Source organism: Pholcus phalangioides, unplaced genomic scaffold (genome assembly GCF_987345545.1).
Source record: "Pholcus phalangioides strain wild (caught in Gottingen) unplaced genomic scaffold, Ppha-v1.0 ptg000009l_1, whole genome shotgun sequence".
In the NCBI taxonomy this organism is placed as follows: Eukaryota; Metazoa; Arthropoda; class Arachnida; order Araneae; family Pholcidae; genus Pholcus; species Pholcus phalangioides.
The window spans coordinates 42,042,282-42,065,556 of NW_028301602.1; the positions used below are offsets into that span (position 1 = coordinate 42,042,282).

The 23,275-nt window shown below is 35.0% G+C and overlaps 1 protein-coding gene across 1 annotated transcript in view; it reads right to left on the minus strand.

Annotated features, from left to right (window-relative positions):
- Nucleotides 1-23,275, minus strand: part of LOC149083093 (midasin) — a 376,364-nt gene that overhangs the window by 112,535 nt on the left and 240,554 nt on the right. The window contains exons 51-59 of the mRNA XM_089236227.1: nucleotides 18,644-18,911; nucleotides 15,752-15,915; nucleotides 15,175-15,336; nucleotides 10,182-10,339; nucleotides 6,784-7,166; nucleotides 3,623-3,766; nucleotides 2,428-2,603; nucleotides 2,089-2,297; nucleotides 1,523-1,665 (exon numbers count right to left, since the gene is read on the minus strand). Of these exons, the coding sequence (XP_089092353.1) occupies nucleotides 1,523-1,665; nucleotides 2,089-2,297; nucleotides 2,428-2,603; nucleotides 3,623-3,766; nucleotides 6,784-7,166; nucleotides 10,182-10,339; nucleotides 15,175-15,336; nucleotides 15,752-15,915; nucleotides 18,644-18,911 (1,807 nt within the window). The remainder of the gene's footprint in view (nucleotides 1-1,522; nucleotides 1,666-2,088; nucleotides 2,298-2,427; nucleotides 2,604-3,622; nucleotides 3,767-6,783; nucleotides 7,167-10,181; nucleotides 10,340-15,174; nucleotides 15,337-15,751; nucleotides 15,916-18,643; nucleotides 18,912-23,275) is intronic.

Here is a 23,275-nt window from a genome sequence, read left to right on the forward strand (position 1 = left end):
GCGATTGCCTTCATTTTTATGGAAAGTGTAAAAGTAAATAGTGAAAAGTAATAAAACTTTTCCACTATTGCATAAAACATTTTTTCCTAACTCCACAGTTCAAAAACATTTCTAATCACAATAAAAAACTGATTATCATAACATTTCCAATAGTATTATGAAATTTAACCAACTTATTCAAGTCTACATTTACAAAGTTGAATTGTTTTAATAAAAAAAATGATTAAGCAGCATAAATATTGAATTTTTTTTGTAAAAAAAATTTTAGTTTTACATTTGTGCAAAATAGGTAAACTTCTGTTTTACTGAAACAAAATGCATAATGAAATCATTTGAAACAAAACTTCACGCATTGCATACAATTTGTGTTGCCATATACAGCGGCTAAAAATAATTTAGCACATCAACAAGATCAATTACTGGAAAAGTTAATGAAATTTTTATAACATTACATTCAATCTAGAAATAAATACAAATGAAAAATATTGCAATGATTGAAAAAAACAAGGAAATAAGCATATGCACATAAAAATTCACAGAAACAGTCAAATCTTGCATGGTCAGAACTAAAGCGGGAAATTGCACAGGCAGCAAACTTTGGGAGATGACAGATTTTAGGCAGATTAAACACACACACATTCATTAAATTTTACAGTGGTTGGGGGGGGGGAAGCAGTGGAATTGTATTTCTTCCCTACCCACAAAAATCCTAGTAACTTCATCAATTCCTACTATAACTTGTTGGGGGGAGAATGAAAAAAAAGGGAACAAAGATAGAAAGTAATATGAAAATATTAGAGTGCCCCAGTTTTAATGGTAGAATATGGATTGTTTCAAGGGCCACAATCCCCTACAAAATAGCATCAAGTTTAAGACAACCAAATAGTTTGAATTGTCAAATTGCCATATTTTTTTTAGGACTACTATATAGCTATATAAATAACATTGTGTATACAAAAATCTGACTGGACCAACAAGAAGGAACACTATAAGAGGATTTGACTGCATATTTGTTAACCAGTCATCTGGCCAATTTTTCCTTTTCCCTTTTTTTGAAAGTATAAAGCTAATAATATATATTTTTTTATTAGAATTTTTTTATGACTACATTGAAACTGAGTTAATCATGTTCTCAGCTGCTTTTTAAAGTCATCAACAAAAATAAATTCAATAACTCAAATAATTAATGATTAGTTTTCTAAATTATGCTGAAAATCAGCATGACGTGTTATTTTGACATAAATAGATGCCCCAAAGATTACTTACCCCAAATACCACAGAATATGCCGAAATCTGTGACGTACATCACAGAAGAATCAGTGCTACTGCAGAATTATTTGGAAGAATTTTAAAATAACGTGAAGAAAACACAATAATGGGAATTTTTGTTGCAGAACATTTCCAGCAATAGCCAATGGCTTGCTGCAGAACAATGCAAAGCATTCTGCTTGGGAGGCTAGATGACTGGTTAATCACTTGTATAAGTCATAGATAGCAACCATTTTCTCATGATATTTCTTACCTCTGCAAGATCAGCAGAATACTCTGCTAATTCTTTAATAGCAGGATCAACAACATCTCTCACAGCGAACAATAACAAAGTTGAAATTCCCACAAAGCAAAAACTTCGTCCCAAGAGCCATCCAGTCTCAGAAAGACTGATGTCTAGAAATTTTGCAATGAATTAAAAAAAATTCTTATTAAAGCATACAAAGCATTGATTAAACACCACATTCACATTAACACATATTTAAAGTAATAGAGACTTTTTAAGGACTTATTGCAATCAAAAGGCAAATTAAATTTTTATGGAACCATTGATATCAAAATAGCTTTTGTAAAATACAAAAGTATCCAATTAAAAAAATCATTTTGAGGACAAAAAACATTAATGTGAGGTGATGTAAGTAGGAGTATTATTTTTATTGTAACAATTAATTTTTACCAATCAGTTCCACATTGAATAATGAATACAGCGCATAATGCATATCAACATATATGAACATAACATTAACACATATTTAACATAACCACAAAACTGTTATGCAGAAAAATGTTCAAGTTTGAAATAATAATTAAATTTTTCACCTTTTTCATTCAGAGCTTGAACACTTTTTCCAGCTTCTACTAAAACATTGCACCCATCTATGGTGAGCAGATGAGCATTAAGGTCAAGTTTCCCAGTAATTAATGCACTTTTATCTGGCTCATTATCAGGAATTTTCATTTCACTAATATGACTGAGTGCAGATATTAATCCCCAGTACCAACAAGTCACAATGGCAATAGTACTTTCTCTGTAAAAGAAAAAAAAAGGAATCATTTTCAAATTATTTACTCAATATTTCAACAGAATTTCAGAACTGAAACATTTTGGTGTTTCTTGTTTATATTTTTCATAACACAAAGAAACCTTGTATTACTTACTTCACTGAAACCACTTTGAGGAAGTCCCAATTACTCCATAACATATTTCTCAATGTTTTTATTTGTTTATATTTCTTTTCAGCATATTTTAATGGCACTTCACAAGATGCTTCATCTGTTTCCAAAAGTTTCAGGCAGACAGATGTCAATACAGGAGATTGTTTTGCCCACCATGGCTGCACACAATACAGAAAGAAGTGATATGCATCAAGGACACTTAATACTGATTTGAAAAAGCACAAGATTCAGCAGAGGGAAAAAATATTCAGCATGTGCAAGGAAATTCATAAAGTAATTGTTAAATAAAATAAAAGAAATAGTGAATTTTATTTTAGACATTGAAACAAATTTCTCTAAGTATAGAAAAAAATTGTAGTTTTATTTAGTTTATAAAGAGATATGTGTATTTTTAACTATTTTTCACAACAAAGCAATAATAATAAGAAAAAAGTTGCTTTAAATTATTGGAAGCAAGTCTCATTTAAAAAAAATCAGATGAGCTAGAATAAAACACAGGCATCCCTTGCTTTACGCTTAATTTGTTTTATGAAATAGTCACATGAAATAGACGAAATTGCGTAAAGGAAAAATAGGGCTGATAGCTGTTTTCAATAAAAAAAAGTAGATTCGGCTGACAAGCAGCATTTTTAGTCTTCTTATGAAAACTTCATAAGCAAACCAAGAGAATTCCCTGTATATCTTGCAAATGTGAAAATTCTAGTTTCATTGGAACTGCTTTTTTTGATTAAATTTCACATGGCATTGTCAATGTGTTACCAAATATAGTTCATCAGCGAGATCCGGCGAGTTGAATCTGAGAATTTCTCTCCTATTTTCTTCCGCTACATCATCAAATCTAACATTTTGCCATCAAAGGATTTAACTGCAAAATATATATCTTCAATTTACTAGAATATTTCCAATATTAAAGTTGAACTCCAAGCCAAATTTTACAGGTTGGAATTCCTAAAATCAAATTTTAAAAATGTTATAGTGAAATCCTGTAAATTGAGAGAGAACTGTATGCAAGAACCTTTTTCCCTCTCCTTAAACAGCAAAGCATGGAATATTTTATATGGAAGACATTATTTTCATGATCTGGTATACTTTATATAACTGACACACACATGCAAAAATAATTAGAAAATTTATTTGTATATATAAATTCACAAAACAAAAACATCCAACCTCATACCTCAGTTTCAGACCACTCTGCTTTGCTTTGGGAGCCCAACGGCTGATTCTTATGCCAGTATATATACATATCTTGAGCTACAGATGATGGACATTCCTGCATACGTCTGAACAAAGATGCCAAGCATACAACTACTATTTCTTTCTGTTTATAAAATAAAAAAAAAGACTTTTTCCTTAGTGTTTTAGAAAGCGTATAAATGATATAGTTAACAGTATGTACTGTTTATGACAGGACAGGGCTTGACAAATCCCATGTGATAGGTCCATGTGGCAACTAAAAAATTGACATTGGCACCTAATTTTTTAAAATGCATGATAACTGGATTAGGTCTGAGGACAACACAAAATTATCGGAAATTATATCAGTGGTGTCTGCTAGCATGGAAAGGGTTTCTCAAAGTCCAGGACAAGTCACAAATTTTAAAACAACCTTGCCATGGAAAAAAATTATTACAACTGGTGTCTATATTTTGTTTCAGTTTCTTAAGCCTTGGTTTATAACGTGATCAACACATATTCCCAAGAAATTGCTAAGATCTGTCCAGGGAATTTGTTATGTAAGTATATAATTCGCTACTTGCAGGGAGATTTTAAATTTTTTCATTTAACTATCTGTCTGAGCTGCCAAAATTGTGAGCCCCCCCCCCCCAATCAAGGAGGTACAGCTTAAAAAATTTTTTATTACAGAATAGTTTAAAATATTTTTAAGCTCTTGAACCTGAACCTTCCCAGGCAAATCTAACACATCTCCAGGGAGGTGCACCTTACATTTAGACAGCTCCTGCACTGTAGAATATAGCAAATTATAAACAATGATTTTTCCAAACAGATCACAGTATACAAAGGGAAAAACTTTCTTCACTCCCACCTCATAAATTCAAATTCATAAATTAAAAACTCTCACTGGAAAATGCTATGGGAGAAAATATATACACCCATTGCCATAAAAATTTGCACACCAAGAAATAATAGTGGGATCGAAACGAAAGTTGGCCTGAAGGTACATGTCGGGCAGATATGCAAATGATTAGAAATGCAGCGTGATTGCGCATTGCGTAATGTCACTAAAGGGCGTTGAACTTCGTTCTCCTTGGAGTATAAAACAGGTAAGCAGAGCTTGCTGGAGTGTATTTAATCTTTTGCGAAGGAAACGCTGAGGTAGACATGCCGTTGCGCCGCCGTCGAAGACCATATGAGCAGTTGTCAGAGTTCGATAGGGGAAGAATCATCGGGATGATGGCAGCTGGGTGGTCAGCTCGGCGAGTAGCTCGTCAACTAGGCCGTTCTGATTTTACTGTGAGGAGGTGTTGGGACCAGTGGACAGAAGAGACGTCATTTACACGGTGACCAGGTTTAGGACGGCCTCGACAGACCAGTCGTCGAGAAGACCGTCACATCCTCCGAAACGCATGCGTAGAGCCAACTGCCTTATTGGCCACTATCCAGACACAGGCAGCAACTTCACTACGGGCCCCTGTGTCTTCCCGAACCATCGCAAGGCGCCTGGCTGAAGGACATCTGGTATCGCGGCGCCCATTACGTTTTGCTGCTAATGACACCCACCCACCAACGCCTCCGTTTGGAGTGGTGTAGAGCACGGCGGGATTGGACTGCAACGGAATGGAACCAGGTCGTCTTCAGCGACGAATCTAGATTCAACTTGAGCAGTGATGACAATCGCGTTCGTGTGTGGAGGCCCTGTGGTGAACGCTTCAATCCTGCTTTCGCTTTACAGCGACACACCGCTCCCATAGCTGGTGTCATGGTATGGGGTGCCATTGCTTACGATACACTGTCACCCCCTAATATTGATCCATGGCACAATGACAGCCCAGCGGTATGTCCATAACATGTGTTGCCACTCATGGCAGGACTCCCAGAAGCCATTTTTCAACAAGACAATGCTAGGCCACACACAGCAAGGATGTCACAAGACTGCCTCCGCCACATTACCACCCTGGCCTGCTCTATCCCTAGATTTGTCACCAATCGAGCATATCTGGGATCATTTGGGACGGCAAGTTGGACACCCTACAAGGTTGGTCGAACTAGAGGCGCATTTACAGCAACTGTGGAATGAGATGTCTCAGGACATCATACGGAACTTGTATGCCTCAATGCCCGCTCGTATCGCATCGTGCATTCGCGCTAGAGGGGGGTCCAACAGAGTACTAAAACTTCTGTTCATCTGTACTTTTTTCTGCAATAAATGATCCTTTTTCTTGGATTTTCTAATCACTTACTTATATCAACGTAGTACTAACATGTGTAAAATTTCGTTTCATTTTGACTTCTTCTGGGTGCGCAAATTTTTATGGCAATGAGTGTATATACATATAAATAAACCTATACTAGGCTTGAATTTATTACTGTCTTTAACCAAAAATATTCAAGATACTGTGCATGACATTATAATATGGATATGCAATATTGTCATGTAATCGTATATAGACCAGGACAAAAAAAAAAAAAAATTCTGGCTATAACCAAGTTTTTAAGGAAACCAGCATTTCTTTGGAAGGGGGGTTTGAAAATAACCTTTTTTTTCTTCTTCCATACTTGGTCATTTCTTTCCATGGTGGTAGACATGCAATTGTAGAGTCCCACAAAATATGTTTTGTCCTCAGACTCCAATTTGGTAATCAACCATAGAAAATTTCCAATGCCAATACTAATTTTTAGTCACCATGGGGAACTGGTGCATGTGATTTGCCAAGATCTAATACAGACCCATAAAATTAAAAATTACAAACTACCTTACCACATGTGCCAGTTTTCTGTCTCATATATTTTAAAATTTACATGTAAAATGAGAATAATAAAAATTGGTATGAGTGAAAAAAATACATCATGTACCTAAATACCTGGGGGGAAAAAGGTAAATTTAAATCCTTGAAAAAGTTTAAGACAAGTGAAAAGCAATATATCTATCCAAACACTTTCTATCATAAATTAACTCTCCAGTTGAAATGCCATTAAATTAGTTGATATTTGAATATTATATGACAATGTGTCCAGGGTCATTTTCTTGAAGACTGTGTGGCACAAAATTTGACATAGGTGTTGCAAGCTCCAAAATTGAGTGAGCGAAGTATAGGCCAAAAATGTAATATGTCTGTACAAAGAGCCAAGGCAACAAATTAGAAAATATAAGTTTACCTTGTCCAAATCTCTCTTTTCAAACAAAGCAAGCAACTGCCCAATTTCCACTGGGTTCACATGCACTTTCATAAGGCCCATCTCTAACAACCATTGCCTAGGAATCAATACGTCCAGAGCAGCATTTTCCTTCCAATCAGAATTACAGAGCTTTCCATACTTCAGATTCAAAATTTGTGTCAAGAAAAGTAATTCACACTGCAGGAAGAAATAATCATAAAGAGGAAGCATTTCAATTCCTGCTGCTAGTTCATCAAACTCAATGCTTGCTGCAGGGAAAGGCTCGACAGATACATCCATCATATCATCCTTATACTCGTTTCTAGCATCGAACATCCCATAGTTGCGAAGCTGCATTCCAATTCCAGTGATCGCAGCACAATCTGAAATTGTTATGCAAAATAAAAGTAAATAAACCAAAACCAATTCATAAATTACCAATCTATAGTGACATAATGTTACAAAATTACAATGTAAAATGAAAGTTTTAATTATTTTTTTTATTCCCTCCCCCTTCCTCACCAGGGAAAATTTGACACCTTACAGTTGAAAACAATTGTAATTGTGTATTGAAAAGAGAAGCTGCAAAATATCTGTACATTATTTTGAATGACTTTTGGTGCATATAAGACAAATAGTAAGAGGAACAAATTTTACATTTTTGCTATCTGCTGTTTTTATCCTGAAATATGATGCAAATGTAGAATTAATCACCATCTTTCAAGGGGGAGAAGAAACAGATAGGATCTATTTCATAAATCGAAAGTTATCTCGTGAGTATATATGTAGTTTTAATGCCATGTAAATGGCCTCAACTGCTGAACAATGATGACACCATGATTTTATTGGAAACATTTACATGCCATGTTCCAGAACCTAAACAAATAGTTTTTAATAAACTGCAATTATCTATACAGCAGTGGGCTCGTGGCTATCTAGCCTCCGTACTATTAAGCCTAGTTTGAAACAATATACACTTTGAACTGCAATATTGCCTTTTCACATTTTTGTAATCATTTATCAATGAAAAGTAAAATAAATTTTGTAAGAACTTATCCTATGTTTTACATTTATGTTCTGTTCATTCTGAAAAAGTATTTGTACTGTACAGCAGCATTTCCCAACCTTTTTGAAGTATCAGACTCCCTGCAGCAAAAAGATAAATTTTCACACAGCCTCCCTATGAAATCCAAAATGTGTTTTTTTTCTATACTTTGCATATCATAAAAAACTGTAGTGAATCACAATTTCACAACACTAAATGTGTCCTTTGTGCAAATAACAGTAAATGAAAATAATCCCATGGACCCGTGGGGGATCCGTTGAAAAACACTACTACTAAACCCCATATGCATCACATAAATATTCCTCTGCACAACTAACGATTTGATACATGTTGGAATGTGTGTCCATGTTGTGAACCTAATGTGAAGTTAGTTTCTGTGTAATTGCTATATATATTAATACTTGTTATGGTAGTCAGAAATACTGCTGTACAGTATATATGATTTTACAGGGTTCATACTCATTTTCGTAAAAAGATTTCCCTGACTTTTCCAGGTTTTCTAGTCAAATTTTCAAAAAATTCCAGGTTTTTTAAATAAAAAAACTGATATAAATGAATAAAAATTTACAAAAAATTAAATACATTATAAAATTATTTATATTATAAAATTAACAATTTTAATTACAATATCATGACATCATAACTGTAGATTTTTTTTACATGCATTTATGCTTTTCAAATATGCCTGATGAAGAAGAAAATTGAACACAATTAACAAATGAAAGATTTCCCTTTTCTGCAATTTCAATGCCCACTAAATTTTATGCCTTTACAGTTGTTTCCTTTGTGACATAATTAGTCAAAGATGTAGTTGGTTTCACTGCAGTTGGCTTGCACTCGCATAAGTGCTAGAACCGAGAAGTTTAGCAATCGGGGGGATGTTCACTGAACTCTTCTGATTTCACATGCTTGGCATGGTTCTCGATAACTTATCTGTCCATGTTGCAAGTTTCACTGTAAAGCTGCAACCATGCTTTATACGGATCATTTTTGACTGCTTCGATCCAATCAGCCTACTGACAATCTGCCCCCACAAGTTTTCTTACAACACATTGCTTTCTAATAAAAATACCCACGTGGAAATCAAAATATGCACGTGCTTCATTCACCGTTCCTAACTGAAGTCAACTTAAGAAATTATCATAACTGAGTTTTGCACCCATGGTTTTCTACAATGCATAGCTATGATGTTTCTGGGAAACACTAGAAAGAGTTACAATAAAGTCGTAGCAATACAGTTTTCTAAGCAGACTTACGAAATCCTTGTTCTTCCTCGGCAGTATCTACTGTTTTTTGCGATACATTGCAATATTTTACGGATAATCAATATTTACGATGTTATTGGAATTCCCCTTTTTATCCTGATGGATTTTTTTTCATAATTTTTTTTATCAATCTTTTTTTTCCGAAGGACAACAATCATGATGACTTTCCCAGTCGTTGTCTGAAATTTCCAGGTTTTAAAACGAAAATGGACCATTTTCCCTGACCAGTACGAAACCTGTTTTATATTTCTTGCAATTAAGATAGACATGATAAAGTTTATTGTGAAATATGTGCAATATATTTATTCTTGGACTTACTTTTTCTGCAGTAAAGTTTTGAAACCGAACACTTCAGAAATACATAACAAACATTTATTAAGTACTCGCTGGCACTTTGACTACTTACTTGAATAAGAGTGAGTTTTGGTATAAAAGGATATTTTTATGGTATGGGTGGTAATGTGGTAATGGAGATATGACGGACTGTATTTATAGAACTCTGCCCCATCTAGATTTTCTGTTATCCAGCCTGCCCTACCACATTAGGTTGGATAGTCTAGACTCTAGAGTCTACTGTAAAACATTGCAAAGTCTTTTAGAGAATATTGCAGACATTTCCTTATAGTTTTCTCTTTTGAAGTTGAAAGTTATCGTTAAATTAGCTTTTATAGACGCAAATAAATAATTACTAATTCCAATTTTTTTTTGCATACCACTAGGTATGGCTACGTATGTTTATATTTCACTTTCCTGTCTTAATGTGTGTGTATCACCTTAACCCTTCAACTGTGACATATATTTCAGAAAAGTAAGAGTTAAAAAAATTAGAACCTTTTCTCCCTATTTGGTTTTGTGCATTTTATCAACAAAAAAGATGAAAAACTCAATTTGGACTTCACTGAAAAGAAAACGTTTTCATTAAGAGAAAATCTTTCTTTTGCTCAAAAGAAAATTCCAAGAAACTTTTTTCACCACAAAAATAACTGTGCAGTCACATATACCGCCCTTTCCAGTTGCTTAAGGAGTTAAAATCACAATATCAGTAAACATTATTCTTACATACATACCATCAGTAAAATTTGCACCACCTTTCGTTACAGTTAAACACTTCTTCAGTGCTTTGGTCAGCAATGAATTCCAGGTCATTGAGTTATGCAGAATGATTTGCATATGCTCAGTTCTTCCACATTTCATAGCTCTGTGGAAATTAATGGCTTCACAAACACTAAAAAAAACATGTTATATTAGAATGAAAAAATATTTGGATTAATTTTACGAAACTTTTTACACTAATACACAATCAAATTTACAATATTAAAAAAATTACAGGATGTTTTAAATAAAAGAATCATCTGATTTGAAAAAACCATAGCTATTCAGCTTTCAATTCGTTTTGATTGAATAATGTATAGGTAGAAAGAGGGAAATCTCCAGTTTCACGCAGTTGCCAACAGGTAGTACTAAAGCTCTTCCTTCAGCCGCCACTTTAGCGTTTGTCAAGATGGCAAGTGCACAACAGAAATAATTTTGTGTTCTAAGCTTCATGAAGTGCGAGTCCGCAACAATTGTTCATTGTGCTTTTCGTCGACAATACCCTGGTGTTGAACAGGTTGAACACCTACCATTCAGAGCATTAGGCAATGGTATAAAAAATTCTGAGACACGGGTTATCTGAGTAAAAGGAAATCCCCTGGCCATCCCCACATGTCAGACAAAAATGTGGAGCACATCAGAGTTTCCCACAGTCTATAGAAATCCACTCGCAGTGGATGCAAACATGCTCGCAAAAATTTGAAACGAATTTGACTACAATATAGACATTTGCCGTGCATCCCAAGGTGGACATATTGAGCGCCTTTAATTTGGTTTGTACAGAAACTTTATAATTAGCCATGTAATATAAAATTAATCTTAAGTGTCTATGTTCAATATTTTTCGTAATATACGCATTTCAAATCGCGTGATTTGTTTTTAAACATCCTGTACTTTTCCTTTTTGCTTAGTGGGTTTGAATAACAGTATTACAGAAATCTTAGGCTTTGAAAACTTTTTATTGCTTGATCCTGATCTTTAACAATTGTTCTTACTAGTGTCCTTTTTGTTTTAAAATGCAGTTATCCAAGAATGAATTTACTTATAAGAGCATAATTCCCCAATATTACACTTTCACTGTATCAATGGCATCATGTTTCCCGTTCAATTTCAAAACTGGGAATACCACTCAAAACTGCAAGAACAAAACAATATCCTCTCGCACACTTTTTTAAACATTTTATACATTTCTGACACTATAGATAAATAGATAGCTACAGGGTGCGTTCCATAAGTAATGCGACCAATTTTTTCCAGACGCGACTATACCCTGCATTGCTCCCTAACCTGCTGGGCAAGTTGGAGGGGATGCTAGCTTCATAACGCACCCATTCTCAGTCGGCTCTGAGCTGCCGGAAAGTCAGGATGTGTGTGGCCCGTAACGAGCCCGTTTTGAGCTTAATGTAACACGGTGCAATGAATGGATCTTTCTATGTAGCAACGTTATGCTATCAAATTTTGTGTTAAACTTGGGATGTCAGCCACTGAAACATTTCTATTAATTCAGCAGGCCTTTGGGAGTGATAGCTTGTCAAAATCACAAGTTCACCGATGGCACAAGTCGTGCAAGGAGGGCAGAGAGGATGTTGCTGACGAACCCTCAGTGGACGTCCATCAACCCAAGAAGGCAATGAGCAAGTCCGGGATCAAAACCATGCTCACTGTCTTCTTTGATGTCAGAGGCATTGTCCACCATGAATTCGTACCTACTGGGACCACTGTGAACGCAGCTTTTCCCTTGGAAGTGCTCAAAAGGCTGAAAAGGAGGGTCGCACGCTGCTGAAGCGACATCAAGGGCACATGGAAACTTTATCACAATAACTTGTCAAGCCACAGCGCCTTCGTTGTCAACGATTTCCTGGCCAGGACCCATACCCCAGTGGTTCCCCAGTCTCCCTACAGTCCTGACCTGGCTCCCCCAGACTTTTTTTTTTGTTTCCTCGCTTGAAAGAAGCTCTGAAAGGGAAACATTGGCAGGGGTGGGAAGTGACAAAGCCCATTTCGGAGCAGCAAAATTCAGGATTCTGGACAGTTTTGGAGCAGCAAAATTCAGGATTCTGGACAGTTTTGGAGCAGCAAATTCAGGATTCTGGACAGTTTTGGAGCAGCAAATTCAGGATTCTGGACAGTTTTGGAGCAGCAAATTCAGGATTCTGGGCAGTTTTGGAGAAGTAAAATATAGGATTCAGAGCAGATATTTATAAATTTGAGAAGTGAAATTAACAAGAATATTTCTGTTAACCCTCACCCCCTTTTCAAAATAAAACAACTGCGCTGTCTCTTGTTATCAAACACCTTTCAACAGCTTGTTTTTTGTTTTTGGTGTTTCTGGCTTTTGACACCTTGTTTGAAAAAGCGGCTGTCATAAAATTTTTCGCACCAGTCTATTTAAGATGATTTTTGCTTACTGAGGGCACACATTATTTGCTGTCTGGAACAGCAGCACTTCAAATGGGATAAAAATTTTCTATAAGTTTTCAATTTTTTTATACTCTGAAAGAAATTGTTGCAAAATGGGAGAGAATTTCGGAAGAATCAACTCGATGTTTGGCGATTCAGCACTCATTATTTGGCGAGATTGGCGATTAAACACCTGTTATTAGGAAACATTAGCGACCTAATACTCGTTATTCGGCAGACATACGTTTTTTTTTACTCCCGGAATTAAAATTTTTTTCACGAAACATCAGGATTTGACGCAATGACGATCGACTAAGGTAATTTCTGCTGCTTCCAGTGGGCGACTTTTTTTTAAAACGGAAACTGACTCACATTTGCGCTTTAAAGATGAAAGACCATTGCAAACCATGTTCAGTAGCACGATCACGGACATTATCAGGGTTTCCGATGGAAAGCCAGATGAGGGACCAATAGTTTAAATAAGGAGATAGTTTAAGTACAGTGGAATAAACACGCTCTTGTCGGAAAGAATCGTTTCGCAGCAAGCAGGAACTAAAAATTTTTAGCGTCCTTTCCGAAATTCGGGGCATACTGAAGCAAAATTTGCTATTTGGCGAAGAAAAATACGAAAATACACTATTGTGACTGTGCGGGTCTGCGTACAAATTCTGGTTCAGGCAAGGTATGTCACTCTAAGCAATTCCCTAGACAGATCACATGGATCTTTTAGGAATAAGTGAGGATCTTTTTTTAAGGGAGGGTCTCAACTACTCTTTCGACTTGAAAAGGTCGAATTTTTAGGGATGGCTTCGGTAAATGTTTCATTTGATTGCAAGTGGAATGCTAAAAGTTTTGTGTCAATTGGTTGGTTTGTTCTTTCATGGTTGAGGAGGGAAACGCTGGATTGTAGTGTGGACGTGTACTGGAAAGAAATACTTTGGACGCGATTTTCTCGGATTGCAGTTTTTGGGCTCGTCTTCAAGATTTGAAGAGGGCTGCTGCCCCGAGGGTTCTGAATTTTTGCGGAACAGTTTGGTTGATATGTGTTGGTAGAATAGACCTTGGACTTTAATATTTGACCATTTATTAGAATTTTATGATTTATATTTTTGAAATATATGACATCCATATTTGTTATGGGCATCTTTTTCTCAGCCACCTCGTTGGGCATTTTGCCTGTTGTGGCATTGTGTTTCTATTTGTATTCGAGCAGAAGGGCGCAAGATGTTAATTGTAGCGCAGTGTGGTGCAGAGTTCCCACCCCTGCATTGGGACACGATTGAAAACATTCATGTGCATCTTACATCTGATCTAAAGGACCTGCCGGAGAAGGCCTTCCAGGCTTGGAAACACCAGCTCCATAAATGTATCGACGCAGGAGGGTGCTATTTTGAAGATTTTTAACTAATTGTACGAATATGTCATCGCTGTGGTGGTCAAATGGTCATAGTGACGGACTGACATCGCGAGGACCTGGGTTCAAACCCCACCCAGTGCCACAGTGGTGGTCGCTGAAGTTGGTTTTCTGTGGTTTCTAACTTTGAGGAGTGATTTCAAAAGACAATCTCTCTATTAAAAATTCTCCCCACAGAGAGCAACAGGCAAAATTCAATCATTACATTTCACTCAGTCAGAAAAATTGATGGCATCACCAAACATTTACACAAAACACTAGATATGCTCTCAGACCATTAAGTACAAATGCACACTTCCTGCAGAACTCATTTGGTAGTAATCTGCCTAAGGTGATAGCTCTGACTTGAGCTTGATTAGAAAGACCCAGTGCTCACAAAAGCAGGGTTATTTTTTTTTTCTTCATGCTGTAGATATTATTTTTTAACTTCAAGGAGTTTTAGCCTAGACTTCAATGAAAAAAAAACCACCCACAAACCTTGAAGTAAGTGCTGACTTCAAACTGACCTGAAGTGGAAAAAAATATATATAGCAAAGAAAAAGCAACCACCATGTTTGTGCATACAGGGTCTGGAGAATTATATAGTGGAACCTGTATGAAACAATATAAACAGACCAAAATAACATTCAGTTTTAGACAGGCTTCCGTTTTGTAAAGGTGCACATCAAAGCACTAATTTTCAATGGGAACCATCTTTGATTAGATTCAAGATAGGTTTCCGTCTCATGCAAAGTCTGTCTTAAGTTTCTATGTACAGTGACTTTGTTACGTTGATAGATCACAGACACCATTCAAAATAGAATAAGTTATAAGCACTATGCCTGAGCATGAACCAATGACTGGATACCTACAATAGTTTGTACTATTATTATAATTACAGTTTCAAATACAGACACTGCTATCTGTGATTTTCCTGTTCCTCTGAAACTTGCCTGATCCTGGAAATTTTTAGACAAACCTTGAAATGGTTAAAATTTTATATTACTGAATGGTTTTCGATGAAAAAAAACAAACAATTATTTTGTGATAATCAACAGCATAAAGGCTTCACTGGCTGTTCAGCCATTAGAAGTAAAAACTCAACTATATGATGGCTAAATAGAGAAAATTTGGATCCATAGAAAATAATTTTCAATATAATATTTCATACTTACGTCACAATTTGCACAAACAACTTTGCAGAATGTTCATTAGTACAGGGAGAAGGATAACCCAGGAGAGGAAATAACTTGGATCTTATGGTATTCAATGGATTTTCTCCCAAGTCTAGAGTATCAGTAATACTCCTTACTAGAGCTGTCAAATCGGATGAGATGCTAAAAAAAAATTATTTTCATAATTACAAATGTTATTAAAACCAGCTAAAGATTTGAATTTTTTTTCATTATCTAAGCTATATTTCTCACTTTTCCTTAATATGCTAATGCAGACAAGATTATGTTTGAAGTTTGAAAAAATAAATGGAACTAAATATTTTTATAAGCATTCCAACTTTTTTTAACTCTTGAATATTTTTCCATGGCCCCACAAAACAGTGGCCGAGATGTTTCTTGCCAGTTTTGAAAAAGTTTGAATTGATACACAAATTATAACAAAATTCAAATTCACTGCACACACATAATATGCATGTAGTAAATATGTGTGTGATTGGTTTCATACAGTGAGAAAAACCTCAATAATTTTGAGAGCCAAAATATCAAATACACAAAACAACCATTCAAGATATATTACCTTGAAGTTCCATCTTCTTCCAAGAAGAATTGCGGCACATATTTTGCCAAACGCACCCAATAAATACGGAATAATTCAATGAAATCTTCAATATCAGAGTGTTGATCTTCAAGGTCTTTGCAGAAATAAACAAAATTTTGTAAAACTGATCTTGCTTTCCACATCTGAGAATAGAAATATAATTAAGTTATTGTTTATGTTACACATACATCGAAGAGTTGATCAACTTTGCCCAAGAATATCAAGACTACACCAACAAATAAGGCAAATACACCAAAATACAAAAAATCCTAATGCATTTCAACACCAATGGGTGTCGTCTCGGTCAGCGTGACTAGTGGTTAAATATTTCTTCTCTGAAGACGACACCCATTGGTGTTGAAATGCATTAGGATTTTTTGTATTTTTGTGTATTTGCCTTATTCGTTGGTGTCTTCTTAATACACATGCAAAGTCGTGATCCATGATAAGGTATTTTCAAGTGACGGGACACACTGAGTTTTCATTTGTTTTGTGATAGTGTTTGGACCACTTAATTGGCATGAATAAATTTGACAAACCCCTTCGGGGTAACATGGAACCTATTCATGACCACCTATTCAACAGTCCAAAATCTTCTCACTATATATTTGAATGGATTCAAAATTTGTTAGATTTTGCTCCAGGGTAAAATTTTGTTAAAAACATAGATTCTCAAGTTATTAATCATACTCATTTCAAAGCATGTGGATATTTACAATTAGATTAAACAAGATATGTACCAAAAATTCGATTTCAGGTCGATGCTGCGTAAATGAACTTATGTCACATGAGAAAAGCTTAATAAAATAATTGAAAGTGATTTAAGATTCATTTGTTATTTTGTTTCAGAATTACAATATTTAAACAAACATTAAATCCTTTAAATAAAATTTATGGAAGTGAAACCATTCAACTTAATTTGTGCATAAATATACTGAACCATAAATTATATTTTTCAAGAAGTAGAATATTATTGATTCCTTGTAGAATGTTCTGATCTTATATGAGCTTTTAAACCACTAAAGAACAAAATTTGCTAACATTTGGTTCAGTTTTTATTTTAGTATTCCAAAACTTCTAGTGACCTATGTATTGGAATAAAATTACCACGATCCTCAATAACTAAATGAAAACAAAGGGAAAAAATTATTCACACACACAAGATACTACAGTCCGTTTCAGGTTAACTTTGCAGTGAAGGGGAAGCTACGAGGGAACCGCATAACTCGTTGCTATGGGAACGAAAGCCTCTTAACCAATGTATCGATGCGCAGCCTCGGTAAGGTATGGCCGATTCTCGCCAATCTCACTGAGAAAAATATTTTTTACGTGTAACGTAATTGCACAGTTAAATTAGTAATAATTATAGAATTAAAAGAAAACCACTGCCGATACTTTCAGAAATTAAAGTGAGGTTTTTTAAATCATTTGTTTTGTTTTTTGATTAGAAAATGTTTTAAAATTTAGAAAAAATAATTATCTTCTATCAGCGTGTCACTTACTCTTCATTGATGTGCCGTAAGTAACATTAAAAATTTCAAAAAAGTCATACTTTTCTGCAATATTTCCCTTCCCTCAGCTGAAATTTTAACCATGGCTCTCAAAAACTTGGGGATTTTTAATTTTTTCTTCAATTTATATGGAAAAAATTAATGTTAAATAAATTAAGAAGAAGCAGGTTAACTCTGTTTTCACGTGTAAATGCAGGAATAGCACCAAATAATAATAATGATACGGAAAAGTTTAGAATTTTTTTACTCACTTTTCTTGCCGAAATTTCCGTCACTCGACCTCCCCCCTTCCCCGAACGGTATACGTCGATGCCACTTGTTTTCCCGACAGCTTTAGTCTTTTGTTACGCTTGATGTGCTGCTCATGGTTATTACGGATTATTCTTATGGAGTTTTGTTTACAACGAATATTCAAAAACCAAAAATATAGTATTCAGGAATGGAAGAGCAGAGAACTTTAGCGTGGCTATCTCTGGTGAAAATTAAGACACAACTGTCACATAACAGATGAAAGCCCAAACCACTGTGGACCCCCCCCCCCACTCATTTATTGTATTTGAAGAGACGCTAAAGGCAAGGGGCATGAGGAGAAACAGGTGGGTGGAAGATGGCGTCCGTTCGTGTGAGTGGAAGTCGCGACTCTGTGAACACTCTCCGTGATCGGAAACTAAAACTATCCCATAAACATGGCAAAAAATAAATAATTAAAAAAAGGAGGATCTATAACCAAAACTTCTGCACCCATAGAGGGCCTCTTACAAGTCACAATAGTATCGGCACTCTCCTGGAAGAGAAACACTTCTTGTAATCTATGAGTGAATATCTGAACTCACTGAAGCCTATTTTTAGGAGAAAATAAAACTGATTGAATATTCGTTTTTATGTAAGCCTACAACTGCATGTAAAACTGAATGAAAAATTGTATCGTTATGGAAAATTCAACCAAATAACGAAAAAAAATATACATATACAGTATACAATTGTGTAACGAAAAAAAACACGACAGTGATTTTGGCGGGGAAAATTTCTAGGATATCGCGCCAGAGTGTCGTTGCCGTTGCTATGGATTTTTGATAATGGTAACCAATATTTTTTATAATTTAAAAATTTTAAACAAGTAAACATCGGTTCAAAACGACTTTTTTTTCAGTATTTTTTTCAAAATCATAGAAAAAATTGAAATATTATGTATAAAGGTTCATCTTAAACCTCCGATATATATGAGAACTATATTTTGCGGCGAAGGAATACACTCTCTACCTTTCTCTTCACTGCAAAGTTAACCTGAAATGGACTATAATTACATAACTATTCATAAAACTTAAATCTGAAGCTAGATTTTATTCTAATAAAAACTCACACTCCAGAACTTGTTCTCGTCAAAATCTTCTTTTACCATTCTTAGTTTTCTTAAAATGGATTCAGAGAGGCACTGAAAAAATGGCTTCAAATAAGAGGCTTGACATAATTTCTGTTCTGATAATGCAGTTCTTGCTCCACCAGCTGCTGCAGCTGAAAGGGTCCGTAAGAATATTCGCTTTTGAATATGTGAAGGTGAAGACAACGATATATCTGGTACATCCATGAAAGAGACATCAATTTCTGGCAAGCATAAAATCATCTGGAATCTGAAATAAGAAGGGAACAAAATAATTGCATGATTAGTGGTGAAAACATAAATGAATTATACCAGCATAAAACTAGATTTTTTTTCTTTTAGAAATAATTTGTAACACTTGCATATAAAGTATTAGTTATTTGTTTTTACTCACTGACACACATGCACAAACACATCTCTAATTGTTGACTTTAGATCCACTCATATCTAATTATTGGAGTTTTGACGGAACATATGGTGGAAAGTGATAAAATTGTGTCTTAGTGACTAACCAATTCCTAGTACCCTAAACTAAAATATAAGTCAATACATGATCTCATCAGTCACTAAATTTGCCTTAGAATCCCCCCCCCCCCCGCAAAGTCTAATGACCATCTCTAGTCTGCACACTATAAGTTCAGAAGCACTGCTTTCAGCATATTTCTCTCATCTGAATTTGATTTTGAATTCCGGAACACAAATTGTGTAAAAAACGATTGCATTACATCACACAAATTTATCTATTTTTATCAAAAACTTTTTTCACTGCACCTAGTGCAATAGAACCTCGCTATGACTCTCAGTTATAATGAACGTTTTCAGTGGTCGCAACTGAACACCTATTTAACTAACTTCAATGTTTCAACAAATTTGGATATAGTGAACCTTGGGCTATAGTGAACTTTTTATTGGGTTCGCAGATGGTTCACTATAACAGTGTTCGAATGTATTAAAATTCGACAATTTATTATAAACAACCATTTAAACTTTATTGTAGTATTATAAGTAGACGAGAACAACAAAAATTACACATCAAATATACTACATTTTAAGCAAGCTTTACTAAACAATGTTTTAGTTATGAAAACAATTTTGATTACTGTCAAACTCTGGCACAATGAACTTCATGAGAACCAAAAATTTTGTTTGTTCCGTCCAGAGGTTCATTATAAGCAATATCCCCTTTAGCAAAATTTGACTGGAACATGATGACATGATTTGATTGAAAACATGATGACATTAACCTAGGTCAGTGTTTTCCAAATTTTTTGGAAGCCGGACCCCTCTTGATTAAAATTTCATTAGACCTCCCATTTCACTTCCTGCTATAATCAGATTCATTCAAAAAATAACTGCACAGACAACTGCTATAAAATAGTTTAATCTCTCAATTAATTCTCAAGTCAAACCTGCTTATAATGAAATCAGATATTACAAAGTATCAGTTGTAACAAATTTTTCTCTGTCCCAATAGACCTGCAATATCAAAATAGTGTTCAAAATATAGCTCAAAATGAATCGCCATATTTATGAAAATGGGATATAATGAAGTTGTTTTTTTGACAAAAATAGAATTTTTTTACAGGAGTAAGGTCCTTGAAATTGGAAATTCTCTTTCAGAAAGAAAATAGGATTGTGAAGTACTACCATACACACTATTCAGAGAAAGCTATGGGTCTGCTCTATCAGTGTCATATATGGCTAGATGACACTCTTTAGCTACAGATCGCACTGATTCCCAGAACTGCTCAAATAAAAAAAGATTTACATAACTCCATTTTTGTTCATGTCAGACCCGTAGTCCACCATGTTTCTCCGTATTTGTAAACCTTGAGACCACTGAAATGTCTAACAGTTTGATGAACCATCTACTGCAGTGGTTGTTCAAATCTTTGTCACCCATAGCTCCCTTGCTTCAGTCAATATTTATCGTGGCTCCCCAGAACAGTTTAACCCTTTAAAGCAATTTTTTCTTTTGATTTCTGGAATTTTTTTAGTGATTAATTATTGCTTGAGAAATACCATTGAAGGAAAAACTTGAACTTTATTGAATATGTTCTCATCCCCTCTATATGTTTAGGGATTGGGAAGTATTTATCCCTCCCCTAAAAATTCATAATCTTTAAGTGGCAACCAGTGATCCCAGTCATATAGTAGATGTCTATTGGTGGTCACCCTAACGAACTCGAGGCGACCACTGATAGACAGCGCCTTCACTTCCAACGTATCTCACTAATGGCAGTAAATTGCAATATAGCGATATGGCCAGAGTTGGTGTTTGGTGAAGTAGTCATATAGTAGAACCACAGAGTGGCGAGGTGGCAAGATGCTCGTCTTCCACTATGAAGGTTAACGTCAAGGCCCACGGGTTTGAATCTGGATAAGAATATCAGAAACAACTTCTTTACCTATCGAGTCAGGGACAACCCCCGATATATGGAGCCTTCATTTCCCACCCAACTCCACAGACTGGACATATATAGTTGGTGTGCAGTAAAGTAGTCATAAAATAGCAATGCAAAACTATCACAGTGAGAAAAGCACTTTGCAAAGAGTATTTAATAAGTAGTATGTGGGACATATAGAATTTATAGAAGTATACTTCCCACAGCCTTAAAAAGAGTAAATATAGAATCACTTCAAAGCACTGAACAGGCACACACCAATATCAATAGCCTGCCTCTGACATAAGTTGGCGAAGCCCCTAGGAGCCGCAATGCACACTTTGAGAACTAGTGATTTACAGTATACGCGATTCTAATATTTTATCCAAACCAGGGTTTAAGCTGGATAAAAAATTCCCTTCGCAAAAAAGCGAAAATGAGGGGAAAAGCTTTAGCAAAATGCTATAATGCGAAGGGACCATTCAAGTATTACATCAGCAGATTTTTAGCCATTATTGACCCCTTCACCCCTTGTCAGCAAAATTTCGTCAGCAGCTTAGAATATTTCATACCTTCAAAAAGGGTAGTTGATGATGTCAGCAACCTTCAAACCCCTCCCCCCTTGTCATCAAAAGTCTGCAAATCCGAAATCCCCCCGATGCTGACGTAATACTTGAATGACCCCTAATGTAATAATTGATGGTTGGATGTCTACTCGTTGTGTACCTCATGTACGCATTTTTGCGAAAGTGGCTACTACTTTTTTCGCATTCTGCGATTTTCTTTTGCATTTTGCGAAAAATTCGACCGTAGCTTAAACCCTGATCCAAACCTATGTGAATCTTCAATATTTATGACACAGTGTAATTAAATTCTCATGTCTATCTGAGGATCACTTCTAGTCTGCAGACTAAGTTAAGAAACACTGCTTTGAATTCAAATTTCAAATTTCCTTTAAGATTTTTACACACAGTTACAAAACATTTAGGGGCTAAGCAAGCTTGTGAGCCCACAAAACAATATCCGATACATATCTGTCGGCATAAATAATGAGAGAAAAAAAAAACATATATATAACACCAAGATATATGTGGCAACAGGAATGGAATTGATAAACAAAAAAATTTGGCATTTAGCAGCATATGCAAGATAAAAGAAGATTACATTAGAATATCAAACAGATAATTTAAATCTTCTTGAGTTAACAACCAAGATTTTAAATTGACAAAAAAAGATGTACATGAAGATTGTTCTTTTATTAACTGAGGAAATAAATTAAATATTTTGGGAGCTAAATAAAGGAAAAATTTTTGGAAACAAGTTTTATTTGGCCTTGGTATTTGTATAGTATGACGTCTAAATTGCATTCCAGACTTATGTAATTTCAAATTGAGATGGATGGCCACTTCTTTTATAAAACATTTTTAAACTTCTATAAACGTACAAGTGTTGTGGAGGGAGTAGCTTTAATGGATTGAAAAGTGGAAATGTATGCGTGAGTCTATTTTTACTCAGAATGATATGGATGAAGGACTTCTGTGTGACAAAAAGTGAAGAAAGATTGCTGAAGTATGTCCCACCCCAACATGTAATGCCGTAACTCAATCTAGATTCTACTAACGCAAAATAAAGAAGTTCTAAAATGGATTGGGAACATTTATTCCTGATAAAATAAAATTTCCTAATGTTCCAATTTAATTCTACACTCAAATAATTAATGTGTGTTTTCCAGGATAATTTTGAATCTAAAAAAATCCCTAGATACTTAAAGGTGTCTACTCTATTTACAATTGTGCACATACAATCCGAGATACAGCCATCTGTCATACTATGATATTTTAGGACACCAAAATCATCGAAAGTACCAGAACCAAATAACATATATTTAGTTTTATCTATATTTAATTTTAAATTATTATTTCTAAACCAGATATTTATTGAGTTAAGATCATTTTGCATGTTATTCCTCAAGTTAATTGAAGAGCTTTCAGAGTAACAAAGAGCTAAATCATCAGCAAAAGAAGTGATTTTTCCTTTCAAATTAAAGTTATACAGGTCATTTATATATATTAGGAATAAAATAGGTCCAAGTACTGATCCTTGAGGTACACCAGATGTAATTTGTCTTTTGGAACTCGAAACGGAATTTACTTTCACACTTTGAACTCTGTTAGTAAGATATGTTTTGAAAAATTTAAGTGGCAAACCCAGAATTCCTGCATATTCTAGT